General features: G+C 36.3%; 1 protein-coding gene and 1 pseudogene across 1 annotated transcript; both read right to left on the minus strand.

Moving 5' to 3' along the window:
• Positions 1–370: 370 nt before the first annotated feature.
• LOC123389944 lies at positions 371–1,301 on the minus strand (annotated as a pseudogene).
• A 12,969-nt stretch (positions 1,302–14,270) lies between these two features.
• Positions 14,271–15,242, minus strand: LOC123389945 (olfactory receptor 6C6-like). The gene has a single exon (XM_045072836.1). It carries the CDS (start codon positions 15,207–15,209, stop codon positions 14,271–14,273), a length of 939 nt encoding a protein of 312 aa, XP_044928771.1. The 5' UTR covers positions 15,210–15,242.
• Positions 15,243–24,811: the final 9,569 nt, after the last annotated feature.

Genomic DNA, 24,811 nt, shown 5'->3' on the forward strand with positions numbered 1-24,811 from the left:
TAAGAAAAAAAGAAAATGTGATATTAGGAACAACAAAAAATTTAAGACTAAATCAATGAAATGAGAATTTACTCAAGTCTTTAGGGTAAAAATATGTATTTTTATTATTTGGAACACTCGGGAAAATGATTCTTGCTTTATAGCCACTAATGCTCTATTTGGTATTGTAAATCAACAAGGAAATGGAACCTATAGAGGATTTAAAAGAAAGACACAACAATGTTACTTCAGGTTTCATAGTAAGCTTAAGGAAATGAACACAACATTGCAGTATCTGTGAGATGGATATTGGAGGATACTCTAGAAGTTGAAATTTTATTTGCCCTTTATTGAATCTTCACGATAACATCTATTCATGTTAATAATACTTTCATTGGTTTCTAGAAAACAGTACTTTATGCAGTAAGAATTTGAAAGCTTGTTTTACTTGCTGGTTCCTCAGGGTATAAATAAAAGGGCTCAACATGGGGGCAATTGAGGTGTTGAGAATAGCTGCTTTTTTGGTTAGTGATGCTCCTTCTTTTGCTGAACATACATGACTATACAGCTCCCATAATAGATGGAAATGACGATCAAGTGAGAGGAGTACATGGGAAAGCCCTTTTCTTCTGACTAGCAGATGGGATTCTTAGGATCATGCTAAGGATGCACAGGTAGGAGAGAATCAGTAATGCTGAAGTAAAGAGCAGAGTGACAAAAGGAAAGTAAAACCATCTCTAAAAGCCATCAACTCTCTGAGCATGAGAGTTGTAAAATTGGCAGCTAATCACACAAGAGAAATGACCAATTACATTGGAAGCACAGAAATCTAGCTGGAGGATGAACATGAGTCTTGGGAAAATGATAAGAAATCCTCCTAGCCAGGACCCAAAGACAAGCAGGGTGCATATTTTTTTGCTCACGATCGTGGTGTAATGAAAATGCTTGCAAATGGCAATGTATCAACCAAAAGACACAGCAGTGAGAAGAAAAAATTCAGAAATACCCATGAAGATGAAGAAAAGTAGTTGAGCTAAACGATTGTTACAGGAAATTGTCTTGGCATTTACAATGATTGCCCCCCAAAATCTGGGGTCTGAGACACTGGTGAATGTGATCTCTAAGGAGAAATTCTGCAGGAACTGAAACTCAGGAGACTTGAGATGTCATTCTATCCAGGTAAGGATGATGATTTTTTTTGTTTGTTTTTACAGTGATATTTAATACATAAGTTATAAATAAAAAGAAAGATTACAACCTGAAGCTGTGGGTCTTGTGAGATGCCCGAGTATGAACTCTGTTATCATTGTATGGTTTTTCATGCTGCTTTTATTTTCTTTAAGCAAAATCTACTCTACTATTGGGAAACAAGACCAAAAAAAAAAAAAAAGTTTATGTTAATAGTAAAGAAATTGAAGATTTAAAAATTTTAATGTTTATATTAGTAGTCCACATGAAATGAAGCAATGGAACTTTTCTTGTGTGCATTTTTGTAATATGCACTCTGTCACAAATAATTTACACAACCTCTCTTGATAAGTAAAATCGTATTCACAGTTCTATGTTAAAAGTCCCCTTTTCAGTGCCTTCATGTAAGACCCGTACCTCTACCCAAATTGTCAATAAGTGCAGTAGCTCTCTTAATTATGTTACTACAGCAACACAGTAATTATATTTGGATTTACATATTGAGACACCATGTTCCAGTTTCCAAGATTGTGTGCTCTTAGGAGTGAAATATCTAATTTTGAGTTTTAATTTTCAGACTTTTAAAATCCTTTCTTGTTTTGTAAAGCTTTGATGGAAATTAAAGACCCAACACAATTAGAGACCTTATGAATAGCTTAATTATTTATTCTCAAGGTGCATTCTTTTAAATATGTTCTGCAGAAATTAATGTGTTTCCAATCACAGAAATATAAGACTAGAATAATCTTGGTTGTAAATAAAAGTAAATCTCCTAATTTATGGGAAACACTAGTGACGCCAGAGATACTAATTAATGCTCACATAGATAGATCTAGATCAATAATATAGTTCATATTACATATTGATCCCTTTTTATCATTTTAATGTTCTTTTTGTAAATTAACAATTAATTTTGTTTTGCAACTATGTTCACTTGATCTTTTCTATCTTAAACTTGTTTGAGAACAAGGAGGAATTCATAAAGGAGTTTTTAAATTCCAACGTGTCTCATTGCCTTCTTTCTAGAAGAATAAATTGGTAGAATAAAAAAAATTCTAAGATTTACTTTATAGAAAACACAAATTATAAAACTAATCTATATGGCTTTCACCTGTGTTGTTCTCTTTTTATCATGGTAACCAGAATTTCCTTTGTTGTATAGGTTCCCAATATTTGCTGATCTTTATTTTATAACATGAACAGGTCAAGTGAGTAGGTGATAAGTGTCAGTGCTGTATTGTGTCTTAGTTTCCTATTTTAATTTTTTTCTGATGATCGGCATTGTCTTACTTTAGAAATGGACACATATTTTGAACAAAGTAAAATATTAAAATGCTCACTCTTTTGGGTTTTCCACATAGAGTATCATATCATTTGCGAAGACTCCACCCCAATATTGCTACAATTCATACAGTAATTCAGCAATGTGGAAGGATATAAAATTAATGTGCAAAAAACAGTTCCATTTCTATACATTAGTAAAGAGATAGGAGATTGAGAAAGTAAGGATTGATCCCATTTACAATTGCACCCCAAACCATAAGATACCTAGGAATAAACCTAACCAAAGAGGCAAAAAATCTGTACTCAGAAAAACAGAGTACTCCTGAAAGAAATTGAGAAAGACACAAAGAATTGGTAAAACGTTCCATGCTCATGGATTAGAAGAACCAATGATGTTAAAATGCCTGTGCTACCTAGAGCAATCTACACAGTCAGTGCAATCCCTATCAAAATATCATCAACTTTTTTCACAGAGTTGGAACCAATAATGCAAAAATTTGTATGAAACCAGAAAAGACCCCAAATAGCCAAAAGAATGTTGAAAAAATAAACCACAGCTCTGGCAAAACAATTCTTGCTGTCAAGCACTATTTCAAAGCTGTAATCAATAAAAAAAGTATGGTACTGAAAGAAAGCAGATCAAGGATCATGATAGAGAACCCAGAAATGGGCCCCCAATTCAATGGTCAACTAATCTTTGACAAAACAGGAAAGAATATCCAATTGAAAATTGGATATTCTTCAAATAATGGCACTGAGAAAATTGGACAGCCACATGGAAAAGAATGAAAATGGACCATTTCCTTACACCACATACTAAAATAGACTCAAAATGGATGAAGGACCTCAATGTGAGAAAGGAATCCATCAAAATCCTTCAGGAGAACACAGGCAGCAACCTCTTCAACCTCAGCCGCAGCAACGTCTTCCTAGGAACATCGCCAAAGGCAAGGGAAGCAAGGGCAAAAATGAACTATTGGGATTTTATCAAGATCAAAAGCTTTTGCACAGCAAAGGAAATGGTTAACAAAACCAAAAGACAACTGACAGAATGGGAGAAGATATTTGCAAATGACATATCAGATAAAGGACTAGTGTCCAAAATCTATAAAGAACTTAGCAAACTCAACACCCAAAGAACAAATAATCCAATCAAGAAATGGGCAGAGGACATGAACAGACATTTCTGCAAAGAAGATATCCAGGTGGGCAACAGACACATGAAAAAGTGCTCCATATCACTCGGCATCAGGGAAATACAAATCAAAACCACAATGAGATATCATTCACACCAGTCAGAATGGCTAAAATTAACAAGTCAGGAAATGACAGATGCTGGTGAGGATGTGGAGAAAGGGGAACCCTCCTACATTGTTGGTGGGAATGCAAGCTGGTGCAACCACTCTAGAAAACAACATGGAGGTTCCTCAAAATGTTGAAAATAGAACTGCCCTATGACCCAGCAATTGCACTACTGGGTATTTACCCTAAAGATACAAACGTAGTGATCCAAAGGGGCACATGCACCCAAATGTTTATAGCAGCAATGTCTACAATAGCCAAACTGTGGAAAGAACCTAGATGTCCATCAACAGATGAATGGATAAAGAAGAGGTGGTATATATACACAATGGAATACTATGCAACCATCAAAAGAAATGAAATCTTGCCATTTGCGACAATGTGGATGGAACTACAGGGTATCATGCTTAGAGAAATAAGTCAAGTGGAGAAAGACAACTATCACATGATCTCCCTGATATGAGGAAGTGGTGATGCAACATGGCGGTTAAGGGGGTAGGAGAAGAATAAGTGAAACAAGATGGGATTGGGAGGGAGACAAACCATAAGTAACTCTTAATCTCACAAAACAAACTGAGGCTTGCTGGTGGGAGGGGTGTTGGGAGAAGGGGGTTGGGGTTATGGACATTGGGGAGGATATGTGCTTTGCTGAGTGCTGTGAAGTGTGTAAACTTGGCAATTCACAGACCTGTACCCCTGGGGATAAAAATACATGTTTATTAAAAAATTAAAAATTAAAAAAAAGAAATATAATCCCATATTTTCTCAATTTACTCAAAAAATGTGAGAAGAAATGCATTCATAAGCTACTTCTGGACACTTTTTGTCAGGAATTCAGCCTTCCTCTCTTACATAAATGCCTCTCACACAGAGAAAATGCAGGCTTGATTGTGTCGATTGGTTGTTGTTGAGTTTTCTATAACCTCTCCTATAATTAAAGAATTTTTCTTTATCTCTTTCATCTTCCCATATAATCATAATCATTGTTGACCTAAATTCTAAAAAGTTACTATTGTGATCCTGAGATTTCTTTATGTAAATTTCCAGGGAATACTACTGTTTCATGACTGAAATGTAAACCACTTCAAAGTTCTCTCAGTAAGATGAGGATTGAAAACTATCCAAAGATGAAACAAATTTACCTTCTCTAGTCACTATATAAATGAATGAAAGGCCAGAATAAAGAAAGGCCGGGTGCAGGATAGATGGGCCCAAGAGGTATAGTGATGTCATGATGTATCATTCCAGAAAGCAAGGCAATATAGTGGGATAAAAGCAAAAGTATACCTACCAACGCGTCCAGTCAACTTAGTTGCCCCTTGGCTATATCGAATTTTTGTAGTATGCCTGTAGCACTCGGTCTTCACTCAGGAGATAATTTATTCTCAATTCCTTTTAGGTTCTTTAAATACAGAGCTGAGCTCCAAAATTTCATTGAGGGTAACACTCAGGTTTTATTCATTTATATATCCCTATCAACACAAAGAATGAATGATTCAAGAAAAAATTGTAATATTTTTTAAAAATCAGAAGGGTATTTGAAACTCAGTTTTTAAATGTTTACTTAATGCCATAAGAAATAAGTGTCAGAGAATCAATTACCATATCAGTGGTATAAAATGACAGATGGACTGACTCATGTTTCTAAGTCATCCTCCATTTGCCCTCAAATCTTCAAATTAACAGGTATCAAATATTTTATAGTACATTCTATCAGAAATTTCATACACACTCAATATCCACATAATGGGAACACAATTTTTTTAATATAGTAATACAATTTTGCTACAGAAAATATTCAGCAATTTTTCTCCCCACCCCCTTTTTTTTCAGTTAACAATATGTAATGGGTATCATTTTTTTGTCAACTTATACACTGGGACTCATTCTTTTAAAGATTAAGTGAAATCATAAATGAAAGTCATTCACTCTCACATATGTTATTTTCCTTGCTGGAAGTTGTTTCCTTGGCATCTTAACTCACTTCTAATCACTCATGAATGCTAATTTATTTGTTTGTTTATATTGAGTATAACTGACACACAACTATTAGTTACATTAGTACATTAGTTACATTGTTATATTAGTTTCAGGAAGAAAGCATAAGAAATAGACAAGCTTGTACATTATCCTATGTTGACCACAGTGTAGTTATGATCTGTTACCAATCCTATTACAATAGGATTGGCTCTAATCTTTGTGCTGTATGTTTTTTTTTTTTAAAGATTTTATTTATTTATTTGACATAGAGAGATCACAAGTAGGCAGAGAGGCAGGCAGAGAGAGAGGAGGAAGCAGGCTCCCTGCTGAGCAGAGAGCCCGATGCGGGACTCGATCCCAGGACCCTGAGATCATGACCTGAGCCGAAGGCAGCGGCTTAACCCACTGAGCCACCCAGGCGCCCCTGTGCTGTATGTTTTATTCCTATGACTCTTTTATTCCATAACCGGAATACACATAATTTTGTACCTTCTCCCCTCTGACAACCATATGTTTGTTGTCTGTATTTATGGTCTGTTTCTGCTTTTTGTCTGTTTGTTTGTTCATTTGTTTTTTGTTAATAGTATTTAAATTGTACCCTTTAATGCAGCCTTCTTGATTCTCTGGTTTTCTCAAACGTATGTAAATCCCTGTGTTACATCTTCATAGTAGTAAATGTATTTTAATTGTTAATGAGTGTCATTCTTGCTAGAATAAGTTTCAGGTTACACATGTGGTTATTTAAATTTAAGTGTGAATCCAACAAATAATGTTTACAGGGAACATATCTCAATTTAATAAAAGCCATGTATGAAACCTACAGCTAATATCATCCTAAATGGGTAGAAATTGAGAGCTTTTCCTCTACAGTTAGGAGCAAGAAGGAATGTCCACTGTCACCACTTTTATTTAACATAGTACTGGAAATCCTATCCACAGGAATCAGACAACAAGAGAAATAAAAGGAACTGAAATCTGCAAGGAAGACATAAACTTTCTCTATTCACAGATGACAAGATGCTCTATGTACAAAACCTGAAGGATCCCGTGAAAAACTTCCTAGAACTGATACACAAATTCATAGAACTGATATACAAAGTCACAGGATTATAATAATAATAATAATAATAATAATAAAATAATAATAAATAAATGGCCTCAAATCTGTTGCATTTCTACAAACCAATAATGCATTAGCAGAAAGAGAAATCAAAGGATAAGTCCCAGTTACACTACTTATTAATATTATATTTTGTTACCAAATTTTTCACTTTTCTTCTCCTTCTTTCCTTCAGGAGAAGCTCTTGAATATATCCTATATATATATATAGGATATATTTTATCCTGTAATATAATGTAATTTTCAACCAAGTTGCCAAATGTATTAGAAATAACAAGAGGGGGTTACATGCATATAGGCATTTATAATGTCAGGATCTTGACATAGTATACTACATAGTGTGGGTAAATTGAAAAAAGGGTGCAAGACTAATCTCTCCTCTTCATCTTTTTTTTTTTTTTTAAAGATTTATTTATTTAATTTAGAAAGAGGGAGAGAAAAAGAGAGCACAGTTGTGGGAGGCACAGACAGGGAGGATCTTCAAGCAGTCTCCCCACTGAGAGCAGATCCTATGGGGATTGATCCCAGGACCCATTGGATCATGAGCTGAGCTAAAACCAAGAGTTGGTTGCTTAATTGATTGATACACCAGGGGTCTGCATCTCATTTCTGCTACATTGCCCCCAATATTGATATCACACTTTGGTAGAGCCAGAAAAAAAAAAAACACTCATTTGCAATTTCTGAGACTCCTTTTTTGGTTATTTTCAAAGTATCTGCATTGAACTGTCTGTTGCCAACTGAACATCACATTATATTCTCTCAGTTGTTCTCAGTGCTGTGGAGAAAACTGGGATGCTATTTCTGAGAGTTCCCCTCCCTCTATTTTTCTAATTTATGATTTGTCAGTGATAGGACTTGGTGAAAAATTTGGAGTTTGGAAGGGAAGCAGAGGATATTGCTTTCCACTTTGTACCCAGATTGGTGCATATAACCTAAATTCATAGTGGATTTTCAAAAGAACTTGAAAACTACCAACTTTATTGCTAACACTGTTAGTAGATGCTTTCTTAGAAATGACTGGGTCACTATGATTTCCCATTAAGCTTTTTTGAAGCATTCTCTCAGGGCTGCAACATACTTTGGTATTAGTTTCCTCAACATTCTCTCTGGTGCTCAAAGTTTTCCTTCCATAGCTATCTCTTTCATTATTTTTAAAAGCTAAAATTCCTCCAATATCGTCTTTCTTTCCAAAGGACTTACAGAAATCCTACCTTCACCTGAATCCTGACTGACAAGTGATTCATGCTGTAAGAATTTGCAAATTTATGATTTCTTATAATTACAACATTTTGTGATTCCATATATAACTGGCAGTATGGCCATAAACCAAATATACTGATTCATGAGATGTTAGCAAAGACAGGAGGTAAGATAGTGTATTATTCCACAGCAACTCTTTGTGGGTATAAACCCAAAAAGATCAAGTAGCTAAAGCTCAAAGGAGAAAAGTAGGTTGAGTCTTGCAACATGCTGCATCAAAAAGAAGAGCAGAAAATGTTAATTAGCAGTTGGGATGAACAAAATGGTGAATGGTGTTCCTCTTCATGTATCCTTCTAACTTTTCTCTTAAAACAATTCCTGTAATTCTGTAATTCCAACTGCCATGGAGAATGGGAATTGAGGAATAGAGTCACCAAGGCATAGGGGACGAACCTCTCTGCCCCAATTAATTCTCCTTTGGCAGACAATTATTTCAGAAGGACAATTTGGGAGGATACAGGCTTTTAGGGATTGGCATTTCAGAATATGGTGTGTACTTGATATTACACTCATCAAATCAAATGATTCTATCTTGTGGAGAGATTCCTCAGAGAATAAGAACACCAATGTGTGGGAACTGGGGAGGGAAAACCGGCTAAGACAGAAGGATGCCAGAGATTCTGAATTTGCTAAGCCAAATATGCTAAATGTAGATTTGGTCAAATTGCATGAGCAAAAAAGAAAGAACTTAAGGATGCAGACAATAAAATAGGTGTATCTCCAAAATATGGTTGAGCAAGAGAAACCAGACTTCAACATTCACAATTTGTGATTTCTTTTATAAGAAATTCCAGAAAAGGAAAAGTGATTTCTGTGGCCAAAAGATGTCTGTTTTTATCTGAATCCACTAGCAGGCATGGAGACCAGAGTGAATGGCTGGGAAGAGGCCAAAGAACTGATTAAGTATGATGCAGATATTCTATACATGCATTGTCAAATTTGTCAATTTGTTGGATTTAAATGATTATATTTGCTTTTATGTAAGACATACTTAATACATTTGTTTACATTGACACTAGAATGTATCAGAAATCTTTAATTTATAAATGGTTCAAAATATGGAAAGATTCTATTCCCCAAACACAGAAATAAATAACTCATGCCTTGAATTTCTTCCAAGAATCACTTTCATTATTATAATATAAATGAATCTAAGCAAGGTCTGGCACTCGCTTATTTCTACACAGAAGAAAAACTGACAAAATTTATAAATATTATGTGTTGTAATCAACTTCTTCCAAAGTCCTGTTCATGTTGACTCTTTTTGACCCTTCCTATGATTCAAAAAATGTCTTATATGTTATGTAGTGTGATAAATCCTTTCCAGGAAAATTTTCTGTTTACTTTGCCCAGAACCCTCAGAGAAATTCATATCCATACCATCTCTAGCCTTATGAAATGTTATTTCTAAAAGTATAAGACTTGAAAGTCAGAATTATTCCTTAATTCATGGCCTGCAGAATAGTGGTGTTAGGAGTCATGAAAACAACATTAACCATATTGTACATCTCCATAAGAGCTCTGGAATGGTCAGGTGCATTATCAATGAACAACAATATTTTGAAAGAAATCTTTTACTGAGCAGTAAGTCTTAACAGTGAGCTTAAAATCTTTAATAAACTATGTTATAAACAGAACTGCTGCCATCCAGGCTCTGTTATTCCATTTATAGAATTCCAGAATAGTAGATTTAGCATAATTCTTAGACCTAGGTTTTTCAAAATGGTCAGTGAACATTGGCTTCAATTTAGAGTCCCTAGCTGCCTTAGCCTTAACAAAAGAGTAAGCCTAGACTTTGAAGCTTTGAAGCCAGGCATAGGCTACTCTTCTCTAGCTATAACAGTGGTAGGTAGAATCTTCATCCACTATAAATCTTTTTCATCTACATTGAATGTATGTGGTTTAGTGTAGTCACCTTCTTTAATTGTCTTAGCTAGATCTTCTGGATAATTCACTTCAGGTACTACATCAGTCCTTGCTGCTTTTGATGAGGGAGCAGGAGGCTGGCTGAGGACAAAGCAAGAGCTGGCGCCTTGCACCCCCCCTTCATCCGCTCCCCTCCATATGTGTAGCATTCCTCAGGCACCCCTGATCGTCATAAAACGATAAATAGTTAACTTGCAGGGATCGCAATCCTGCGGAACAGGAATCTCCCTTGCTCTACAAGATGTCCTAGAGACCTAAACAGGGAGGTTACCTTATCAATAGCACAAATTTCCAGAGGCAAATAACTCTTGGTTTCTGAAGTCCTAATGTCCCCCTCCCACCATAAACTGGAGGAGATTGTGGTAGAAAGGAATGTAGATGATGGCCGGATCATAATGCCCCACCAAGAATCCCCCATTATCTTGATGTTAGTGCCTGACCTAAAGATGACATTGATCAAGCCATAATGGCAAAGACTCCCCCCCGGCACCTTGTAGACCCTCCCTAGCATGTGAGAACTCTGTCGAAATCCCCCATTCCTTCACCACCTCCCCCCCAACCGTGGGGTATATAACATGCCCACCCTCACAACCCGGGGCAGCCGCAGCTCTTCCTGCCCACGGGTCCTGTCCCCGTGCTTTAATAAACCACCATTTTGCACCAATGACGTCTTAAGAATTCTTTCTTTAGTCGTCGGCTCCAAACCTCCTCACCCCACCGAACCTGACTTAGGTTCTGGGACTTCATCACTTTCACCTTTTACTTTTGTGTTAGGTAGATGGCTTCTTTCCTTAAACCTCATGAGCAAACCTCTGCTTGCTTTGCCTTTTTTCTATAGCTTCCTCACCACTCTCAATCTTGATAGAATAGAAGAGAATTAGGTCCTTGCTTTGCATTAGGCTTCGGTTTAATGAAATACTGTGGCTTGTTTGATCTTCTATCTAGTAGATTAAAACATTCTCCCTATAAGCAATAAGACTGCTTCTGCCTTTCTTATCACTCAAGTGTTCACTGGAATAGCACATTTAATTTCCTTCAAGAGCTTTTTCTTATCTCTCTTTTTTTTCTCTTTCTAAAGATTATTTATTTGTTTGAGAGAGTGATCAGGAGAGACAAAGGGAAAAAATAATCTGAAGTAGGTTCCACACTGAGCTGAGAGTCAGACACAGGGCTCAATCCGACAACCACAAGACCATGCCCTGATCAGGAACCAAGAGTCAGATACTTAGCCAACTGAGCACCCAGGCCCCCCAAGAACTTTACCTTTCTATTCACAGCTTGGCTAACTAGTGCAAGAGAACCAGGTTTTGGCCTATCCTGCCTTTTTGTATGCTTTTTGTATGCTTAATCATTTCTAGATTTTGACTTAAAGTGTGAGACAGGTGATTCTTCCTTTCACTTGTACACTTATAGGCCCTGTGGGGTCATTATTTAGTCCAATTTCAATATTGGTGGGTGTGTCAAGGAATAGAGAGGCCAGAAGAGAAGAGAGAAAGAAGGGGAAACAGCTGGCCAGTGGGGGCAGTAGGAACACACAGAGCATTTGGTGATTAGAGGTGCTGTCCTATGTCGGCAGTGTCTATGGTGTCCCAAAATAATTATAGTGGCAACATCAAAGATCACAATCACAGATCACCATAACAAATATACTAATAATGAAAAATCTTGTAATTTCATGAGCATTACCACAATATAATACAGAGGTGTGCAAATGCTGTTGGAAAATGGCACTAATAGACTTGCTTAATGTAGGATTATCACAAACCTTCAATTTGTAGAAAATATAGTATATGAATAGTACAGCAAAGCAAAGCAAAAGACAATAGAATGAAAATGAATAAAATTTACCTGTATCACATTTTGTTTATACATTCATCACTTGAAGTTTGCTTGTTCTTTTTTCTACTTTTTTACTCTTATGCATAATGTGTCTATGAAAATGTGTGTTGAAGTTCTTGTGTGAACATGTGTTAAAATTCAGTTCCTAGAAGTAGAATTTCTGGGTTATATAGTAACTCTATATTTATCTTCTTGATGACCTGCCAAATTTTCTAAATGGCTGCACATATTACATATGCAGTAACAGTGTATGAAAGTTTCAAATTCTGTATATCATGACTTGTTATTTTGTACAGTAGCACTTACATAGAGTATACATAGTGTACATATACATATATGTACACACACACACGCAGACACCCATACAAATACATATTATAAGTGTCTTACTGGTTGTAAAGTGGTAGTACTGTTCTTGAACATCTTTTCATGTGCTTTTTTCCTGTTGTATATCTTCCTTAAGTCCCTTGTTTATGTTTTGTTGAGTGTTGTTTTTCTCTTATTGTTCAATTGTAAGAGTTATTTTATGTGATTTTAACCAGGGCAGTGCAACATTGTACCAAGAAATTAACAAAATTTTAAAAAAATTAAAAAGTCCTAGGGAACCTGGGTGGCTCAGTGGGTTAAGCCTCTGCCTTCAGCTCAGGTCATGATCTCAGGGTCCTGGGATCGAGTCCCGCATTGGGCTCTCTGCTCAGCAGGGAGCCTGCTTCTCTCTCTCTCTCTCTCTCTCTGCCTGCCTCTCTGCCTACTTGTGACCTCTGTCTGTCAAATAAACAAATAAAATCTTTAAAAAAAAAAAGAAAAGAAAAATGAAAAGACAACACAAAAAATGAGGAACATATTCTCAAACATTATCTAATAAAGGTCTAATAGTTTTAAAGAGCTTACTGGAAAGCTTTGGGGACTTGAATATCATAACATGAACTTATTCCCTTGTAGTTATCTTAGCAAAGAAGATGCTTAACAGTGTTGGCTTAAAATAGTAAAATAAATGAGGACAAAAACCTGAACTTAGATTGTTTTTTCTCAGAGTCAAATGGATAGGAGGTACAGCATTAAATACCTTAATGATTTTTGCACTCATATTTCTCAGGTGGCATAATATACCCAATATGGAACTCTATTTATTTCATGGATTTCTTTGTAGATACTTTTTTTTTTTTAATCTGACCAGATACCAATAATACTGCCTTCTTTAAAAATATTGAATATATAAGGGAGTATGTGCAGGAATGGGTAGAATGAAGGTTTAAGGAAGCTACATTTTAGTTTTGAAAATCTTTTTCCGCTTATGCCATATAGCCAAATGTTCAACCATCCCTTTCAGTTTGTTTTCCTAATATCTATGGAACCTTTTCCCAGAGCTTCAGATTCATGGACACTATTGCATTTCAATTCTCAAGTAACTCATTTAGTTTGAAGTATTAGCCATTTAACTTGTCTTCCTGACTCTAACATCCCAAAACCCATCCTCAATAAATTTAACATAATAATCTTAATAAAATAAAAATCTGCTCACATAGGCTTTTATATCAAAAAAGAAAACTCTCATAGGAATCACCGACAACAGAATCACCTGTAGTCCATGTTTCTATACTTTACTCCAGCTAAGTTAAAAAGACATTTTAGGGGGGCACGTGGTGGCTCACATGGTCAAGCATCTGCCTTCAGCTTAGGTCATGATCTCCTGATCCTGGGATCCAGCTTAGTGTCCTGCTCAGCAGTGAGTTTGTTTCTCCCTCTCCTGCTGCTTCTTCCCCTGCTTATGCTCATTCTGTCTCTCCCTCTTTCTCTCTCTCTGTCAAATGAATATATAAAATCTTTTTAAAAAAAAACAGTTTAAGGATGAGAATATTGTATTTGCCATTAAATAAGCCAACCAGGTGTGTGATTGTTACTCACTCCAAATTTTCAGGTCTACTGACATACCAGATAAAGTTGCTACATTTTAGAACATATGAGCTATTTATGACTTGCGGCCTACCTTCTTTTTTTGTTTTGTTGAAAACATTTGTGTGACATTTGAAGAAATTCCTAGAGTCCCAAAAGTAGTGCATGTTATTATATTGATGTCTGTATACTTATTTAAAATTTTTATAATGATATCTATTTAAAATCATTTTTCTGAGGAGGTCAGAACCATGTTTTGTAGAGTAAAAGAAATTTCACATTTGTGTTGATAACTCAAGTGAATACACATACTTTAGCACAGGACTGTTAATCATAGAGTTGGAGGAAAAAGATGAATTGTTGTGACAGGTGTGGTTAAATATTATGAGGTATAAATATTAGATGGACTATTTGAAGAATAGATTACGTAAGCTTATAAAATGAGTCAAAATTTTTATTTACTTTTTAGCTAAGATTTTAAAATTAAATTTCCTCTTCATTTTTTGAAAAAAGAGAAAATCTTTTGGAGTATATCCTTGAAGACTTCTTTCACTTGCTGGTTTCTGAGAGTGTAAATGAAAGGGTTTAATAAAGGGGCAACTGAGGTGTAAATAACAGTTACACCTTTAGATAAAGTCACCCTTTCCTTTGCTGTTGGTTTTATGTAATTAAAGATACAGCTACCATAAGTAAGGGAGACTACACTCATATGAGAAGAACAAGTAGAAAAAGCCTTTGTTCTTTTCTGAGCAGAGGGGAGTTTTAGAATGGTCTTGATAATGTATGTGTAGGAAAGAATTACTAAAGGCAATGTGATCAGGAGTATTCCAATAGCTAATGCAAATGAAAGCAATTCCAGTAAATGAGTGTCAGTACAGGAAAGCTGCAGCACGGGGGAAGTGTCACACATGAAATGATCAATTACTTTGGAAGCACAGAAATCCAGTGTCAGTCCCAAGGCCACTGGTGGAAATGTAAACAGAAAGCCAATTGTCCATGAACTGAATAGAAGTTGGTAACACGATTTGTTGTTCATAATAATGGGGTAATGGAGGGGTTTGCAGATTGCTACATACCGGTCAAAACACATGGCAGCCAGTAGGTAAAATTCTGTAATTTCTAATAAGAGGAAAAAGAATAACTGAGATGCACAACTATTGTAGGAAATTATTTTGTTTTTAGTCATGATGCTTATCAGGTATCTGGGAATACAGACTGTTGTCAATGAAGCTTCCAAGAAGGAGAAATTTCGGAGGAAAAAATACATGGGAGTCTTGAGGCGGGGATCTAGCAAGGTAAGAAGGATGATGGATAAGTTCCCAATCACACTCAACACATAGTTTAGGAAGAAAAATATAAAAATCACAATTTGCAATTGTGGGTCATCAGTCAATCCTAGGAGAATGAACTTGATCTCTCTTGACTGATTCCTCATTTCTGATTTGAATATTATGAAATAGATATAGGAAAACAACTCCAGAAGTGGAAATAAGAGCAGTTTTTAAAAAGGTACAGACAGAAACAAACAAACAAACAAAACCAAAAACACATAGTCAGAAATGTAAATAAGTTTTAAAAAATGATCTGATTTCATAAGAGAGTTGATACTTAAAACTAGAGCATTGATCAACCTAGGAACCTGTAACAGATTATTCCATTTAAATCTTAGGTATGGTAACAAAACTACTTAATTTTTTCTTTTTTCTATTGGAACTTAAAAGATAACTTAAATTTTAGCTGATCATTTCCAAATGAGCTGAATTTAGTTTCAGTGTTCTACATAGAATTAAGCTTGACTTTAAATGTATTTTCTATGTATATCTTTAAAATTATTGAAAAAATTCTTGTAACATTTAGAAAATTAATACCAATGTTTATATGTAATATTCTTCAAAAATTCTTAGCTCATTAAAACACTTAATAATTTTTAATATATAGAAATAATCACAGTTACATATTTTCTCTATGATTGAAATATTCTGATATATATTATTATTTTGTTCTGATGCAGTACTTCTGCATTGTTTCTTTATCTCATTTCACTTAATTATTCTTTTCTTTGGTTTCAAATGCATCAGTCTTCTCATATCAGTTGCATTTAATCATGAAGCTTTGACTATTGCATCTACATAAAAACAGAAAAGTAAATGACAGTTCAAAAGTTACCTGGATTACCTGACTTTTACTTGTGAGAATGCTTTCATTTATGATCTAGATATTTATTGCAAATTTTAAGTGACTTACCATATCTCAAATACATTCATATAATTTTTTCCCTTATAGTAATATGGTAGAAACAGTGGTCAAAAATAAATGATGACTATTCTCTCTCAAGAAGGATTCTAAAAACTTATGCATTCTCAAAATTATATGCATCTATTAATTACTTTCACCTCCACTGCTACTCATTAAAATGACAGAATCTAGATATTACATATAATTAGAATCTTCTTTCAGGCTAGGTAAGATTCATTTTCTGTCTTCTTTTTTTATATATTGAAATGAAGCTGAATGTTTCCATAAAAATTCTAAATGGAAATGTAATGCTATAAATGAAAAGAATTTTGGAAAATTCCTCATATGAGAGGAACCCAAATTTTGAAACAAAGAATTCTTGCTTCATATTGTGCACTAACAAAAGGCACAGTTTTATCACTTTTCTCAAAAGACACACAAGGGATTAATTTAAAAAAAAGAAGAAGAAGAAGAAAAGAAAAATAAATGACCTCTGGAGACTCATGTCAGGAATATCAGTTATGTAAGAAATAAAACAACCACCAAAACTACAAACAAAAAAGGAAAGAAAGAAAAACTGAATTGCTTTAAGCACAGAACTGAATTTCTTAAACTATAAAACAAAACAGATATGCTCCCAAAAGAGAACTAGAAACATTTTAAACTCTATACTTAATGCCAAAAGAATTTCAGATGTTCCAGTTCCCTAGGACAGTATGATCATTTCTACACATTAAGGTGGTTTATCCCAAAAGGAAACTCTCTCTTGCATTCTTAGTCAATTTTAGGATTTCACTAACTTGTGACTTATACCCCAAATTGGAGGTCGATAACAATACTTAAATGTTTCGCTATTTTTTAAATTTTGAAACAATATAAAATATAATAAAAAAAACAACAAATAGACAATGAACATCTTTTATTCCTGCACCATTTGATGCTCTGTCAGCATAGTAGTATGTGTTTATATCAAAAAAGTATATTCTACTAGAAAAACATGCTATAACCATTAGTGTCAGGACATTAACAATGATACGTTATCAACATGAAGTTCTCCAATCCTATTTATGTTTCACCCGTGACTAAAAATTTGCCTTATAGAAAAAAATCTTAAAAGTACATGTTTATTTAATAACCATAATATTTTAGTCTCCTTTTTATATAAATTTTTATTTTTTATAAACATATATTTTTATCCCCAGGGGTATAGGTCTGTGAATTGTCAGGTTTACACACTTCACAGCACTCACCAAAGCACATACCCTCCCCAATGTCCATAATCCCACCCCCTTCTCCCAAACCCCCTCCCCCCAGCAACCCTCAGTTTGTTTTGTGAGATTAAGAGTCACTTATGGTTTGTCTCCCTCTCAATCCCATTTTCTTTCATTTATTCTTCTCGTACCCACTTAAGGCCCCATGTTGGATCACCACTTCCTCATATCAGGGAGATCATATGATAGTTGTCTCTCTCTAATTGACTTATTTCGCTAAGCATGATACGCTCTAGTTCCATCCATGTTGTCGCAAATGGCAAGATTTCATTTCTTTTGATAGCTGCATAGTATTCCATTGTGTATATATACCACATCTTCTTGATCCATTCATCTGTTGATGGACATCTAGGTTCTTTCCATAGTTTCGCTATTGTAGACATTGCTGCTATAAACATTCGGGTAAACGTGCCCCTTTGGATCACTACGTTTGTATCTTTAGGGTAAATACCCAATAGTGCAATTGCTGGCTCATAGGGCAGTTCTATTTTCAACATTTTGAGGAACCTCCATGCTGTTTTCCAGAGAGGTTGCACCAACTTGCATTCCCACCAACAGTGTAGGAGGGTTCCCCTTTCTCCGCATCCTCGCCAGCATCTATCATTTCCTGACTTGTTGATTTTAGCCATTCTGACTGGTGTGAGGTGATATCGCATTGTGGTTATGATTTGTATTTCCCTGATGCCGAGTGATATGGAGCACTTTTTCATGTGTCTGTTGGCCATCTGGATGTCTTCTTTGCAGAAATGTCTGTTCATGTCCTCTGCCCATTTCTTGATTGGATTATTTGTTCTTTGGGTGCTGAGTTTGCTAAGTTCTTTATAAATTTTGGTCACTAGTCCTTTATCTGATATGTCGTTTGCAAATATCTTCTCCCATTCCCTCAGTTGTCTTTTGATTTTGTTAACTGTTTCCTTTGCTGTGCAAAAGCTTTTGATCTTGATGAAATCCCAATAGTTCATTTTTGCCCTTGCTTCCCTTGCCTTTTGCGTTGTTCCTAGGAAGATGTTGCTGCGGCTGAGGTCGAAAAGGTTGCTGCCTGTGTTCTCCTCAAGGATTTTGATGGATTCCTTTCGGACATTGAGGTCCTTCATCCATTTTGAGTCTATTTTAGTGTGTGGTGTAAGGAAATGGTCCAATTTCATTTTTCTGCATGTGGCTGTCCAATTTTCCAAGCACAATTTATTGAAGAGGCTGTCTTTTTTCCATTGGACATTCTTTCCTGCTTTGTTGAAGATTAGTTGACTGTAGAGTTGAGGGTCGATTTCTGGGCTCTCTATTCTGTTCCATTGATCTATGTGTCTGTTTTTGTGCCAGTACCATGCTGTCTTGATGATGACAGCTTTGTAATAGAGCTTAAAGTCCGGAATTGTGATGCCACCAACGTTGGCTTTCTTTTTCAATATCTCTTTGGCTATTCGAGGCCTTTTCTGGTTCCATATAAATTTTAGCATTATTTGTTCCATTTCTTTGAAAAAGATGGATGGTACTTTGATAGGAATTGCATTAAATGTATAGATTGCTTTAAGTAGCATAGGCATTTTCACAATATTTATTCTTCCAATCCAGGAGCATGGAACATTTTTCCATTTCTTTGTGTCTTCCTCAATTTCTTTCATGAGTACTTTATAGTTTTCTGAGTATAGATTCTGTGTCTCTTTGGTTAGGTTTATTCCTAGGTATCTTATGATTTTGGGTGCAATTGTAAATGGGATTGACACCTTAATTTCCCTTTCTTCTGTCTTGCTGTTGGTGTAGGGAAATGCAACTGATTTCTGTGCATTGATTTTCTATCCTGACACTTTACTGAATTCCTGTATAAGTTCTAGCAGTTTTGGAGTGGAGTCTTTTGGGTTTTCCACATATAGTATCATATCATCTGCAAAGAGTGATAATTTGACTTCTTCTTTGCCGATTTGGATGCCTTTAATTTCCTTTTGTAGTCTGATTGCTGAGGCTAGGACCTCTAGTACGATGTTGAATAGCAGTGGTGATAATGGACATCTCTGCCATATTCCTGACCTTAGCGGAAAAGCTTTCAGTTTTTCTCCATTGAGAATGATATTTGCAGTGGGTTTTTCATAGATGGCTTTGATGATATTGAGGTATGTGCCCTCTATCCCTACACTTTGAAGAGTTTTGATCAGGAAGGGATGCTGTACTTTGTCAAATGCTTTTTCAGCATCTATTGAGAGTATCATATGGTTCTTGTTCTTTCTTTTATTGATGTGTTGTATCACATTGCCTGATTTGCGGATGTTGAACCAACCTTGCAGCCCTGGAATAAATCCCACTTGGTCGTGGTGAATAATCCTTTTAATGTACTGTTGAATCCTATTGGCGAGTATTTTGTTGAGTATTTTCGCATCTGTGTTCATCAAGGATATTGGTCTATAGCTCTCTTTTTTGGTGGGATCCTTCTCTGGTTTTGGGATCAAGTTGATGCAGGCCCCATAGAATGAGTTTGGAAGTTTTCCTTCCATTTCTATTTTTTGGAACAGTTTCAGGAGAATAGGAATTAATTCTTCTTTAAATGTTTGTTAGAATTCCCCGGGGAAGCCATCTGGCCCTGGGATTTTGTTTGTTTGGAGATTTTTAATGACTGTTTCAATCTCCTTACTGGTTATCGGTCTGTTCAGGCTTTCTATTTCTTCCTGGTTCAGTTGTGGTAGTTTATATGTTTCTAGGAATGCATCCATTTCTTCCAGATTGTCAAATTTATTGGCGTAGAGTTGCGCATAGATTGTTCTTATAATAGTTTGTATTTCTTTGGTGTTAGTTGTGATCTCTCCTCTTTCATTCATGATTTTATTTATTTGGGTCCTTTCTCTTTTCTTTTTGCTAAGTCGGGCCAGGGGTTTATCAATTTTATTAATTCTTTCAAATAACCAGCTCCTAGTTACGTTGATTTGTTCTATTGTTTTCTTGGTTTCTATTTCATTGATTTCTGCTCTGATCTTTATGATTTCTCTTCTCTTGCTGGGCTAAGGGTTTCTTTATTGTTCTTTCTCCAGCTCCTTTAGGTGTAGGGTTAGGTTGTGTACCTGAGACCTTTCTTGTTTCTTGAGAAAGTCTTGTACCGCTATATATTTTCCTCTCAGGACTGCCTTTTTTGTGTCCCACAGATTTTGAACTGTTATATTTTCATTATCATTTGTTTCCATGATTTTTTTTCAATTATTCTTTAATTTCCTGGTTGACCCATTCATTCTTTAGAAGGATGCTGTTTAGTCTCCATGTATTTCGGTTCTTTTCAAATTTCCTTTTGTGGTTGAGTTCTAGCTTTAGAGCATTGTGGTCTGAAAATATGCAGGAAATGATCCCAATCCTTTGATACCTGTTGAATCCTGATTTAGGACCGAGGATGTGATCTATTCTGGAGAATGTTCCATGTGCACTAGAGAAGAATGTGTATTCTGTTGTTTTGGGATGAAATGTTCTGAATATATCTGTGATGTCCATCTGGTCCAGTGTGTCGTTTAAGGCCTTTATTTCCTTGCTGATCTTTTGCTTCAATGATCTGTCCATTTCAGTGAGGGGAGTGTTAAAGTCCCCTACTATTATTGTATTATTGTTGATGTGTTTCTTTGATTTTATTATTAATTGGTTTATATAGTTGACTGCTCCCACTTTGGGGACATAGATATTTAAAATTGTTAAATCTTCTTGTTGGACACACCCTTTGAGTATGAAATAGTGTCCTTCCTCATCTCTTATTATAGTCTTTGGCTTAAAATCTAATTGATCTGATATAAGGATTGCCACTCCTGCTTTCTTCTGATGTCCATTAGCATGGTAAATTCTTTTCCACCCCTTCACTTTTAATCTGGAGGTGTCTTCGGGCTTAAAATGAGTTTATTGGAGGCAACATATAGATGGGGTTTTTTTTATCCATTCTGATACCCTGTGTCTTTTGACAGGAGCATTTAGCCCATTAACATTCAGGGTAACTATTGAGAGATATGAATTTAGGGCCATTGTATTGCCTGTAAGGTGACTGTTACTGTATATGGTCTCTGTTCCTTTCTGATCTACCACTTGTAGGCTCTCTCTTTGCTTAGAGGACCCCTTTCAATATTTCCTGTAGAGCCGGTTTGGTGTTTGCAAATTCTTTCAGTTGTTCTTTGTCCTGAAAGCTTTTAATCTCTCCTTCTGTTTTCCATGATAGCCTAGCTGGATATAGTATTCTTGGCTGCATGTTTTTCTCATTTAGTGCTCTGAAAATATCATGCCAGCTCTTTCTGGCCTGCCATGTCCTGTGGATAAGTCAACTGCCAATCTAATATTTTTACCATTGTATGTTACAGACTTCTTTTCCCGGGCTGCTTTCAGGATTTTCTCTTTGTCACTGAGACTTGTAAATTTTACTATTTGGTGATGGGGTGTGGGCCTATTCTTATTGATTTTGAGGGGCATTCTCTGAACCTCCTGAATTTTGATGGTCGTTCCCTTTGCCATATTGGGGAAATTCTCCCCAATAATTCTCTCCAGTATACCTTCTGCTCCCCTCTCTCTTTCTTCTTCTTCTGGAATCCCAATTATTCTAATGTTGTTTCGTCTTATGGTGTCACTTATCTCTCGAATTCTCCCCTCGTGGTCCAGTAGCTGTTTGTCCCTTTTTTGCTCAGCTTCTTTATTCTCTGTCATTTGGTCTTCTATATCACTAATTCTTTCTTCTGCCTCATTTATCCAGTGAGAGCCGTCATTTTTGATTGCACCTCATTAATAGCGTTTTTGATTTCAACTTGGTTAGATTTTAGTTCTTTTATTTCTCCAGAAAGGACTTTTATATCTCTTGAGAGGGTTTCTCTAATATCTTCCATGCCTTTTTCGAGCCCGGCTAGAACCTTGAGAATTGTCATTCTGAACTCTAGATCTGACATATTACCAATGTCTATATTGATTAGGTCCCTAGCCTTCGGTACTGCCTCTTGTTCTTTTTTTTGTGTTGAATTTTTCCGTCTTGTCATTTTGTCCAGATAAGAGTATATGAAGGGGCAAGTAAAATACTAAAAGGATGGCAACAACCCCAAGAAAATATGCTTTAACCAAATTAGAAGAGATCCAAAATCGTGAGGGGGGAGAAAGGGGATAAAAAGAGGTTCAAAATGGAAGAAGGAAAAAAAAAAGAAAAAAGAAAAAAAAAGAAAAGAATTTAAAAAAAAAGAAAACACCAAAGAAAAATATAAAAAAGAAAAAAATATATATATTAGATAAACTAGTAAAAAATCGTTAAAAAAGAAAAAGGTAACAGTTAAAAAAATTTTTTACCCAAAGGCGAGAATAAAAAAACAAAAAATGAAAAAGAAAAAAATTAAATTAACTGCAAGACTAAAAAAAATCACAGGGAAAAAGCCATGAGTTCCGTGCTTTGCTTTCTCCTCCTCTAGAATTCTGCTGCTCTCCTTGGTATTGAAACTGCACTCCTTGGTAGGTGAACTTGGTCTCGACTGGATTTCTTGTTGATCTTCTGGGGGAGGGGCCTGTTGTAGTGATTCTCAAGTGTCTTTGTCCCAGGTGGAATTACACCGCCCTTACCCTGGGCCGGGGTGAGTGATCCGCTTGGGTTTGATCTCAGGAGCTTTTGTTCCCTGAGCGCTTTCTGTAGAGTTCCAGAGGACGGGAACACAAATGGCAGCCTCCTGATCTCCGTCCTGTTGGAGCCAAGAGCCCAGGGCCACACTCCTCAGTACGCGCTCAGAGAACCGTGCCCAGTTACTCCTGTCTGCCTGACCTCCGGCCGCGCTCCGAGCTCACTGAGCCTGCGACCGGTTCAAGGTAACACCGAGCTGTGAGCTTACTGTCGGCTCTGTCTCTGTAGCCGGCTTTCCTGTTCCAATACCCGCAAGCTCTGTGACACTCAGACACCCCCGATCCTTCTGTGACCCTGCGGGACCTGAGGCCACGCTGACCCCGTGTGGGCTTTGCCCCTGGTAGCCTATGGAGCGATGTCCCTCAGCGGAACAGACTTTTAAAAGTCCTGATTTTGTGCGTGGTTGCACCGCCGCTTGCTGGGAGCCGGCCCCTCCCCCCAGGGTCTATCTTCCCGTGTCTTTGGATTCACTTCTCCGCCGGTCCTACCTTTCAGAAAGTGGTTGTTTTTCTGTTTCCAGAATTGCTGTTCTTCTTCTCTTCGATCTTCCGATGGATTTTCAGGTGTTTGCACTCTTTAGATAAGCTATCTAGCTGATCTCCGGCTAGCTGAAGTAGTCTCAGCCTGCTACTTCTCCGCCATCTTGACTCCTCCCCCTATTTTAGTCTCCTTTAATTTGGAAAACTCCCTAGTCTTTCCTTAATTTTCAAGAACGTTGGTTAATAATTACTTTTTTCTTTTTTCCTTTTTATTTTCTTTTAAGATTTTATTTATTTATTTGTTAGAGACAGAGGGAGAGAGAGCGAGTGAGCACAGGCAGAGAGGCAGGCAGAGGCAGAGGGAGAAGCAGGCTCCTTGCCAAGCAAGGAGCCTGATGTGGTACTCGATCCCAGGACCCTGGGATCATGACCTGAGCCGAAGGCAGCTGCTTAACCAACTGAGCCACACAGGCGTCCCTCTTTTTTCCTTTTTCTATGTTTTCTTCTTTAAATTGACTCTAAGTACGTTTTTTAAAAATTTAAAATCCAGTGTAGTATATATATACTGTTATATCAGTTATAGGTGTACAATACAGTGATATATCAATTCTATACATTACTCAGTGCGCTTCAAGGTAAGCGTGGTCTTTATTCCCTTCACCTATTTCAGCCATCCCCTCACCCACATCTCCTCTGATACCCATCAATTACTTGGTTCTTGTAAGTTAAGATCAGATTTTTGGTATCCCTCTCTCTTTTTTTTCCTTTGTTCACTGGTTTTGTTACTTAAATTCCACATGTGAATGAAGTCAAATGGATTTTGTCCTTCTCTGACTTATTTTGCTTAGCATAGTGTACTCTATATCCATCGAAGTTGATTCAAATGGCTAGATTTCATTCTTTTTTATAGCTAAGTTACACACACACACACACATTATATCTTCTATTGTATTTTTCTAATCCATTCATCTTCTGAATCTTCTTTATCCATTCAAATCTTCTTCAGCACACCTTCTTTATCCATTCGCCTCTCCATGCACATTTGAGCTGCTTCTATATTTTGGCCATTATAAATAATGCTGCAAAAGCATAGAGGTGCACATATCCTTTTAAATTACTGTTTTCATATTCTTTGGGTAAATGCCCAGTAGTGGAATTAATGGATCATATAGTAGCTCCACTTTTAAGTTCTTAATAAATCTCCCTTCAGTCTTCATCAGTGGCTGCCCCAGTTTGCATTTCAACGAACAAGGCATGAGTAAGTTTCCTTTTTCACCACATCCTCACAAACACAATGTTTCTTTAGTTTTTGATTTTAGACATTCTGACAGGTGTGAGATCAGATATCATTTTAGTTTGATTTACATTTCCTTAATTATGAGTGATGTTGAACACCTTTCAGGTGTATGAGGACCATCTGGATGTCTTTGGAGAAATGTCTTTTGCCAATTATTTAATC

Source organism: Mustela putorius, unplaced genomic scaffold, assembly GCF_011764305.1.
Source record: "Mustela putorius furo isolate JIRA1106 unplaced genomic scaffold, ASM1176430v1.1 tig00537226_pilon_pilon_pilon, whole genome shotgun sequence".
Classification (NCBI taxonomy): Eukaryota; Metazoa; Chordata; class Mammalia; order Carnivora; family Mustelidae; genus Mustela; species Mustela putorius.

Excerpts from the sequence above, each read along its gene's own strand:
- LOC123389945 (XM_045072836.1), bottom strand. The coding sequence starts at position 15,209 with ATGAGGAATCAGTCAAGAGAGATCAAGTTCATTCTCCTAGGATTGACT.